This window comes from Hydractinia symbiolongicarpus, chromosome 13, assembly GCF_029227915.1.
Source record: "Hydractinia symbiolongicarpus strain clone_291-10 chromosome 13, HSymV2.1, whole genome shotgun sequence".
NCBI lineage: Eukaryota > Metazoa > Cnidaria > Hydrozoa > Anthoathecata > Hydractiniidae > Hydractinia > Hydractinia symbiolongicarpus.
This window is the reverse complement of record NC_079887.1, coordinates 8,183,182-8,193,695: the sequence shown is the minus strand read 5'-3', so window position 1 is coordinate 8,193,695 and position 10,514 is coordinate 8,183,182. Positions and strand designations below refer to the sequence as shown.

The window sequence follows — 10,514 nt, the reverse complement described above, 5'->3', positions numbered from 1 at the left end:
TTAGATTCATCTTCTGTCTCCGTTTTTATTGTTGACTCTTCTCAGTGATAATGGCGCTCCAACAAATATTTTTATTGTCTAACTTGCTACAGTTTAGTCACAAAACGTGAAAAACAGCGGGAAAGACATTTTGTTAAAAGTTTTGTTGATGTTGTTGCGTAGAATCAAAGTTTTGTTAAATTGGGCGTGGGATTTAAATTAGCAAAACCTCAAAAAAAAGCACCAAGAAAAAAGTCACAAACTATAATATAAAATGCTATGCTTTTTTCCATAATTTTGTTTTACAACGGATAAGGAAATTGTTAACTTTTTAATCATGGACTTTTAATTTCGCAAATTTTAAGTGCCTGAAAATTCTCCATTCTTTCCACACTAATTATTTTTTAAATAAAGCATATATTTTAAAACAATAACATCACTCACTCACGAAAAACTTGATTGGGCAAAGGTAGAGGTTTTTATAGGAAGGCAGGCAATCGTATGAATAATAAATGTCAACAAGCAATGAAATGTATTTAATATAAAAACTCAGCCGTCAAATAAGAGCCAAAGTTCCGTGAAAATGTTGTTTTTGTTATCAGTAATTTTACGTATATAAGCAAGGGAAATTCTCATTTCTGTTCGGGAAAAAATTTGTCAAAAAATAAGCCACCAGTGGATAAGCATAAAAGAGAAATTCGTAAATTGTCTTTGTATGTGCGATTTTTTATTGTCTATTTTTATTTCTAAACAATGCTTTCAAAATATTAAATTTTGACTTTCTACGAAAAAAAGTGAGTCTTATATAATAGATGTCAACTGATGAGTTTGAATAACTAATTTAAGAAACAATTTTAGCAATTGCCAGAGTACCACTGAAAGGTATTTTTAGGTTTTAAAATAACGCTAGCTTGTCAGAATTTTTTGCCGGCTATAAAAAACAAAATAAATGTCACGACGAAGACACGGGGCATCAAATGCTGGCAAATTACAACCCATATCGTTTCTATTTTTGCTAATACGATTTCACTTTCAAAATAACATGTGCGATTAACACTGAAAGATTTTATTTAACTGGGTGGAGCCAACCACTGATAGAAAACACTTTGTGGTATCTTTGGTTTCGGTAAAACCAAATTCACATGAGTTTTCGTATTCTATATTAAGGTAGCAAGTAAATGACTCATGCTGATCTCAGCAAAAAATACGATGCCGGACTTACTCGGAGATAAATCTTTCAATAAAATAATAGCCATCCGTGGCCTCACTAAATAATAAAATTTTTATTTACAAAATATATTAAAGATGTAAATAACCTTAAAAATATCACGTTTGAAATATATATTTACTTTAAATATAATAAAAGTGTATTTGCACCATAAAACCAGGTCAAATATTTCTTGTACAAAGTTTTTATCTACTTTATTTCGGCGTACGATTTAGCTATGTGAAATCACATAAATTAGCATCACTAGAATAAACTTCTAGAAAAATATACACTTAGTTGGCGGCTATACGCTCACTCAAAGTCAACACCGCCCATTGTTAACGCCACGATACGAAGAATAACTTTAAAGAGAGTGGTGAACTAAAATCCGCCATATTGTTCTTCGTAAAACGAAGCAAACACGAACGTAAGAAATGTTAAATACAGTATAATAACAAATTATAAAGTTTTTTCTGTTATATTTTTAGTTGTCGAAAGTTTCGATGTTGTGGACTTTTTTCATGTGTTTTATTAGGGCATACTTTTGAAGAAATTCACTTGGGCACAAATCACACTTGTGCATCTTCTCTCCTGTATGTATCCTTCTGTGTTGTTTGTATACATTAGAACGCATAAACTTTTTGCCGCAGTATTCGCATTGAAATGGTTTGTAACCTCGATGGATTATACGATGTTGTCGCAGGTTGCTACTCAGTGTAAAGCCCTGTCCACACTCATGACATTTAAATGGTTTTTCATCGGATGTGTGACCACGCAAATGTTTGTATAATGTACTTTTGGTCGGAAAGGTTTGTTTGCAAATTTTGCAGGAAAGCGTGCGTACATTTGAAACTTCGGCTGTTGAAGTTTCATCTGTACCCGATTTTCCCGAATCACTGGCATCAGGTGATGTTCTCTCTGCGCCAACTGCAACTTGTTTTAAACCGTTCTCCGATATATCACGTTGATTCGGCTGATACTCTTTAGCTTGTTCATAGCTCATGATGTGCTGATCAATGCGATCACGCTTCATGTCGAAATCATTTGGCAAAACATACACTGGTGGCTCGCTCTCAGGTTCTGGGTGATGTGCGGGAAATGCTGCGACAGTTGGCACGTGCTCGTATGGGTATTGAGTTGCAACACGCACATACTCGCTGTGATAAATGTGTCGTCGGTCGTCAGTTTTGTGCGAATGGTGGTGAAAGGCGTCTTCTGCTTTAATATAACCATTTCCATGATGAATAACAGGCGATCTACTTCGTGGTCTCCTTCTTGGGGACATTTTCCCACCTTCTGCTTCCAAGACCATATGATGGTTGGGCGAGTGTAACTGAGGTGGATGTCTGTGTCTTAAATTTTCGTAATGCACAGCATCTAAATCAATGGTTTTGCTCATCGGAGGATAACAGATCTTCGTGTGGCCCCCACTATGAATGTGTGGAATAGGCGATGTTCTTGGTGAACGATTTCGATAATTACCACGATCCATGTATTCAATATCAGTAACGCAGCTTGGAACAGCCGGTAAAGCAGCCACAACATAATCCTTCTTGTGCACACTACTGTAAACGATATTTCCTGGTGGCGGAATTGGAACAGGCCGTTGAATTGGGGGTCGTCCTCTTGGGCGGGACTGGTAAGTGGTCTCAGTATTAGGTTGTTGAGCCGGTTGATAAGAACTCGATGCAGACATGGATCGCAACGAATCGATTTCAAGAAGAGGGTTAATGCTAATTTCAGTATTCATTCCAACACTTGTGTATCGTTTTGTTTTCCACGATTCACGAGAGCAATCGATACATCGTGTCGTAACGGATCGTTCGTTTCGTTCGTGTGGTGTAGCGTATCCATTCGATGAAACATCACTCGATACTGGTGATGTAATTGATTTTTTATCTAAAGTTAAAACATCCACAAAGTAATCATTTGGCATTCCCATTACCTCGCGTAGCAATGAGTAATGCGACCAAGCGATCTGCTTGTTTGTTTTTTGAGTCGACTCATTTATTGTTACCATAAGGAAAAAAAGAGTTTGAGATAATCGAGGAAAACCACAATTACCAACTCAACTTGTCAAAACTGTTTTTCGCTGTCTTAAGATAACAATTAAAAAATGCGTCAACATGCGTAGTGTGCCAACACAGTATAACCATGCTAGTGCAAGTTTTTCTGTCAGCGGTGAGCCTACTTAATCCTGAGACCTCTTATTTATTCTGCTGTCTCCATGGTGTTTGTAAACATGGTATCTAAGGCCGACGGAGGTATGTTTTGTGATACTTCCCTGTTCGAAAATACTTTGGATGAGATTTTTTAGTTTAAGTTTATGATTTTTACTCTCGAGTTTTAAAATCGATAAGAACAACTTTAATTTCCTTATGAACTTTAAACGGTTTCATTTTAAAATTATTCAGGAAAAGGTGGCATCTGGAATCTACCGCAATGCAGAAAATTAATTCAAATCTTTATTTATAGTGCCAACCACTTCACGAAGAGTATCATGTTCAAATCTAAATATGTCGTTTACCAAAAAAACCTTATCGTGTAGATAAATGAAGGAACAGGATAAAGTGCCTCACTTTAATGCACACGATTTTTTTTTACTAGCCACTTAAAATATTTATATATATAAAAAGGGAAATTTAATGGACAGCTCGTTAAAAAATCCACTCGTTTGCCCGTCGTACATATTCCCTCGGATTATTGCTTGCTGTGATCGGAGGCATCGCTATTTCGTGAATCTTTAGCACAAGGTAGCGAAACCTCTTATTCAGAGCATTTTGTGTTGTTGATAAGTTAATAGCGGCCACTCCGTAATAACGGGCTCAGTGGCCACGAGACCCTAGGGACGAGGCTCACGGTAGCGATTTGGCAACCATTTTGAACACAGAGACGATGAGTTTATATAGAGAAGATAATGGCTAGGTAAATGTCAAATAATTTCTAGAAACAACGAAAGAAAAATATATAAATAGCCTTACCTTTTACAATAAGATCATACGCAACATCATCAAGTTTAGATTCATCGAGAGTAACAATGCATGGTATATCACTCGAATTCCGTGGCCTCACGCCGATGATGTTAGCACTGTCGAAATTCTTATTTTCGGCTTCGTATAGCAGTTTCATCACTTCAACTGTTGTACCGGTTTCCACTTTCAGTAGTGCTTTCCCAGATTCGTAAATCACAACCTAGTCGGAAAAGAGTTATAAATTTTCAACAAGTCAATGCAATAATGCAAATTTTAATTTAAAATATCTAATATAACTTAAGCGACCCTTGTTACAATGGCCCCACGTTACCACCAAAAGAAAACGCCACGCAGGGCGTTAGTGGTCTGTTTTCTTTCACCGCCAGTAGTAGTGTAAATCCAAGATCTGCATGCCGCACAACGCTTGATTTTTTATAAGAGAAGATTGGGTTCTAATACAATTTCTTGACAAAAATTTCTTACATTATTAAAAGACATATGAAAAAGGTGCGAAAAGCGTGAGGTCGTCGATGCTTAGCGGCAAGGAACTAGAAAGGTAATACCATGTGAAAAAATGTTGTGGTATGACAGCAAACTGGCAGTTGGTCGGTCTGATAAAACAGTTTTTGTCATCTAATTAGTACAGCGGTAGATTTCAAACAAATGCGTGAATCTCTTTATAAAAGACAAGACAAAGTTAAGGACATGTACAACATAAAGTGGACGCTCACAAAAATAACTTTTCCCTTTAAAAATAAATTCAAGTCAAAACTCTTTTGTTGTATAACAGAGCAAATAAACTTAACCGCCTACACTGATACAAATACATTTCCTTTGCACGTATTTTGATGAAATTGATTTGTTTACTTTGGCATTTGCAACTTTGATCAGAGGTAAGGCTTTTGTTAACAATGGGCGTTAGTATATTAACTGACGAACGTCTTCAACTGGACGTTTCAACTGGGTGTTTCTTCTAATTATTAAATATATTTCTTTACCGAGTGATTCTTTTCTTTCATTGCATCAAAAGAAAAATTCAACTTCGCATCTTTTTTTCACTCACTCGGTCGACAAGAAACTGGGTTCAAAGTTGGTAATCAAGTCCCGTTAATTAAAAAACAATAACTTCGCAAGAGATCGGATCAAATAAGACATCTTCAAAGAAGCGTCAAAATCTCTATTTATTTAAAGATACCACCTATACGGGCCGTGCGCTCGCATTGTTGTTATTTTTAGTCATGCACTGTTATTTTTTCGCAAAACACTCCTGTCGTGAATCAGCGTGAGCCTGATACCTCACAGATACGAAATCCGTTAGTAGATGTCAGAAATCCCGCCCTGTTCATTCGGAAATAATAGTCATTGTCTGATACTGCACGACAGGGAGTAACAAATGATGTAATATAACGAGAATGAATCTGGAAAATCACAAGTGTTAATCAAAAATTAATTTTCCACTTTTTTGACTTCTAACAAAAAAGATCTTTATATAGGAAAAAATAACAACCCATATACCATTATTGTATCGAGGGAACATATAAACTCCCTAAAAAGTGTTAAGATATGACACGGGAGAGGGGCACATTGGCTAAACACAGTCAAAGGGGTTATGGCTGCCTTGAATTTTTTTTTGAATTTCACACTTCTAAATTCACTATCTTAGCGTTTTACCGTGGTGCAATGGAGAAAATAGTGTTTCTATCTCTGCCCCCTTGCCCCCTCCGCCCTCCGCCCTGTTTTGTGGGCCCTGTGATAATTCCGTCTACAGTGGCGTTGCAAATGAATTTCGTGTTGAGGTTAAAGAACGAAACATGTCTATAAAGCGTGATATATTCGCATTATTTTTTAAAAATATCAACAAAGAACATGCGAATGCCAGCATGAGAAAAAAACGTTTGACGGAAGTCCATCAGCTTTCTACCGATGACGTAAAAATTACACGAACAATTAGCGTTTATCTATTTTTTTTGTTCATTATTTGTTTAATAATTTAATTGAAGATATCGATATTTACACGATAGGTAATGAATTTGTAAATAAAACTTTTGGCAAGACCTACATTTTTTATTACGTTTTCAGAAATACACTACGTTTTACGTTTTTCATTTTAGAATCCAAAAGCACACGTCGGTCGAGTCAATGAAATTTTGGCGGCGTAATTTAAATTATTTCAACACTGTGGTAAAGAGAAATTCGCGAAAAAGGAGAGCAATCTAGTTGATTCGAAGCCACATTGGCTTGGTTTCCAAAAACCGATTTGTTGTACAAGAGTTGCAGCGCAATTCGGTTTCTCGTGAAAACCAAGCTTTAAATACATATACAGTTCTTTGACTTCCGCGAAAACAATAAAGTCAATTTTAACCTTTTTTTGTCGAATTCCTATACAGATGCTAGTAGTAACAGAATATAAAACGTAATAAACTGTAGTAAATGGTTTTAACGTATTTATTTTACCAGTTCAGTCAATATTCCGGTAGTCTGGTGTTGAGTTTGCAAACCAAACTTGCAACTGAAACTAATTAGAGAACTGACGAGATCATGTGGCCTATTGACGAGTTTGTAAATAACACAAGTCGGTTTGAAGGTAACACAAAGAAAAGATGCTATATGCAAAGTGATTTAGGTACGTCACAAAAACAAATACAAATAAATGGATTGCCGCAAGCACGTTCAATGTTTTTTTTTGATCTTGAATCAAATAAATAAATCAATAACAAGGCAGCATAGTGAAAAGGCAACACCCTTAGGTACATGAAATGCGTTAAATGTTGATGCAGTAGGGTTTACGAGTAGTTCAGGTCCAAACTAACTAAAAACGTAGAATACAAAAAATATTGAATGCCAACCAACCTATAAGTAGCCTTTAGTAACCCGTAGGACTAAAAAATTCATTTTTTACAACTATTTCCAACCAAACTAGGGAATGGTACTAAACTCTCAAAATATCGCGAAACATCAGAGCGTTGCAGTATAACTCGGTATAGAAACATCCTTTATGCGGGTCAGAAGACAAATATTAGCTTTATCGGAAAATAGCGTATGACCACGGAAGCCTAAAGCATAAATTTAGTAACACAGTATTTTATGTATCTACAACAAGCATACCGATATGCGCTATTTTGAAACCAAATATGGTAGCACAAATGAAACATGGAATAGGACAAAGCGAGTCACGATTAATTGCGTGATGACAAAACTATTTTCGAGTGCATATTTCATGTCAATTTAATTTGAAGTGGATAGACCAAATCCTCGAAACTAATCTTTTTCATCCAACTTGTTAAGAAGCATTAGGTAAAGATTTGAAAAGTTGTTAATGCGAAGATTTTAGGATTTGAATGTCTGAAGACGCTTTTTTATCGCTTACCACAGTGAAATGTAAATAGTGCCCGGCTTTTGTCCATCTATCCATTATGTATTATTTACTGCTAAGAAAGGTATTAACAGAGGCCTAGGTCAAAGTTAAGGACGGTGTAGATCAAAGAAGATATGTTTGTTTGTGTATAGGTATTAAAGCATTAGGAGAAAATCATTGAAGCACCTATTGCTGTTGTTGTTAGAAACGACGAAAATATGTAAACAAATATGGCAGAAATTTAACAGCAATAATAACATAAAAGTTATTGGAAGTATTGAACTGCTATATTTTAAAGGACACTAAGGAGGAGAAAAGGTTTGTCTCTCTCACATGTGACGTTTTTTGTGAGTGAGAATTTTTTTTTTTTAAAAAAGGGGATTTTCATGTGCTTTGTTCTCCCTACATACGACATTTCTCCCTGCATTTTCACGAAGCGTTATTATAAAATTTTAAAAATGAAAACACATTTTCTAACAATTGTTTAAAAAAGATTTCGTCCGATTGATTCATGCGATGTAAAAAGCTACAACTTTTCGGCTCACTAAATATACAAGCATACATGTTATTCACCCTATGCAGAAAGCCTCAAGCCCTCCTCTAAAATTATTCCTAACCTAAATAAATAATTTCAGTTACCTGATTTTTAATCACGTTTTTCAGTTATGGATGATGTAACGATAAGTTCGCCACACAACTAGCTTATTGAATTTTACTCGCTCAATCGCGATTCCACAAAATAATAAAATTTCGTATAACTTTTATTGACCTACTTCAACAAAATGATACCAAAATTCCGTATATATTTTATTGATTGATTTACTTAGCAATTCGCGATAGATTACAACGCATTAAAACAGAAGCTTTTGAGAAACTGTTGTTTTATCAGTGACCAACATAAATGAAGTGATGCAGAAGCTTTTGATCGGACAGCTAATACAAGCGCGCCTAGGGACGAGAACTGAGTTCAACTTTTAAATTCTCCTAATTCATGTTCTCAACATTTGTTAATGCCGGAATGGTATTAAGATGATCATTAAAAAAAAACAACTCCAGGAATAGAAAATGATGTCACATTCCCACACACTTTCTAAAGTACTACTCACACTTGACATCTTTAGGTCTGCTTGAGAGGAATAATTAAATCTCTGTTTACACGTAATCTTCTTCTTCTGTAGGTTAAGTACAAGTTAATCGCTTTAATTCGATCATGCTTACCAGAAAGTGCTTGGAGAACAACAACTAATACCTAGGCCACTTCAAAGTACGGATTTATATGGCTTGGGAAAAAACAACCTCGTTTTAATGTTTCCTATCTGTTGTTTTTTCATGAAAAAGAGGCTAATGCTTATTGATACTTGTTTTGAATGCGTGTGCGACAAAATTATGTAATAAAATGATGATTTTGCGTGTTGTATTGTATTTCTATTTTTGATTATTTTTCTTTCAATTTTGGTGCCAACGACAGTATAGTGAGAATAATGGCGCGTAATTGAATTCATGTCAATTACAATATCTCATTCAGTGAGGTCATCTGAACCTTTTTTGAAACTTGCTACACAATGGGTTGTGATTGAACGAGACGCTCTATTTGTCTATAGAAATGCTTATTTATTACCAAGAGAAAGAGAGTGAAAGTAGAACACCCAATTGGCAATCTTTTTTTTATATTAAAACAAAGAGCTGCATTGTGTAATCTAACAATGATGAATGTTGGGTCTGAACAATAATAATTGTTGCATAAATACATAAAAAGTTGGGCGTCAGCGGTAAATGTTGGTAAACATATAATAGGTTTTCTTTTCAAAACAAAACTGAAAATGTAAGTGAAAATTAATTTTTACGGCGAAGGGAAAGTGATTTTAAAATACTTTTCTTTTAAAAGTGAAAATAATCATTTGTAATAATTAATATTTTCCAACTTTAATTACATATACAATTTAAAAGGAATAAGTATTACTTTAGAAAAGTATTCCATTTTAACACCTGTTGGTCTAAAATTACCCTAAAAGGGTACCGGACACTTTTTATAAGAACACTGAACTAAAAGAAGTTCTAAGGATGTTCTGGAAAAGAAGAAAAAATTGGGTACCTATTTTTAAGCTGTTTTTTGATTTTTAATCAAACCCTTAAATTGAAATTTATAGCGTATGCGTTCTTGTGTTTAATCTTCTTTAGGTCCAATGACATTAAAAATTGGTACGAGTTTGTTATTGCGGAAAACGTATTACTTAAAATATTGAAATAAAAAAGTAGTGAAAAAAGTCAAATGTTAATTTTTTTTTTTCTTAAAAAAACAAAACAATTTAATTTGAGTAAATAAATATAAAAAAATCATAAAAGAAGTATTAAAAAAAAAATATATATATACCTGTCCCAAACTTGAAGGTTTTTCTTCTTTTTGATTGTCATGATTTTCATTCATCGTTAACATAGGCAGCATGGCCACCATCTTACTGGAGGTGAAAATTTCTTCCAAATGAAAAAGATAAACCGAAGTGTTTTCTTTCGTACTTATATTTAAATATTCCCTGCCGTGAACGCACTTCGCGTCGGGAAGTTTACCCTTCGACTAGCCTGCTGTTAATAATTAATTAATTTTAAAAATGCTCACATAAATGCTCCTTCGCGGTGTTTTTATCTTCTTGAAAACAAAAACAGAATAAAGAGCGAAGGTGATAACTGCGGTAGTTTTAACAACCTCAATTTGAATTAACAGATTGAATACAAAGAAAAGTATTGTATTAAAATAAAAACAAAATTCGCATTAAATTCATTTAAAACTTTTTGTAAAAATACTTGTTATTGTTACAAATGATGATTCATTTTGCAACGCGTACACAAGCACTAACAAGAATTGTCAAAAAGAGATCAAGCGAGAGCGATTACATCACGTGTTAAAAATGGACCAATGACGTCATCGCGAGAATGGAAACTGTTACAGTGGAAGCAAATAAAGGGAAACAATAGACGTTAGTCACGTTATGAACATCTGATTATT

The 10,514-nt window shown here is 34.6% G+C and overlaps 1 protein-coding gene across 2 annotated transcripts; it reads right to left on the bottom strand.

Moving 5' to 3' along the window:
- Positions 1-1,197: 1,197 nt before the first annotated feature.
- Positions 1,198-10,200, bottom strand: LOC130624175 (fez family zinc finger protein erm-like). 2 transcript variants are annotated; one of them, XM_057439738.1, is made up of 3 exons: positions 9,885-10,200; positions 4,168-4,378; positions 1,198-3,085 (listed from the first exon to the last, which is right to left on the bottom strand). In XM_057439738.1, the coding sequence occupies exons 1-3, from the start codon at positions 9,963-9,965 to the stop codon at positions 1,671-1,673; spliced, it is 1,707 nt and encodes a 568-aa protein (XP_057295721.1). In that variant the 5' UTR covers positions 9,966-10,200; the 3' UTR covers positions 1,198-1,670. The 2 variants fall into 2 exon arrangements, with proteins under 2 accessions (XP_057295721.1, XP_057295722.1); XM_057439739.1 differs by lacking the exon at positions 9,885-10,200 and adding an exon at positions 8,620-8,851.
- Between the last annotated feature and the right edge of the window lie 314 nt (positions 10,201-10,514).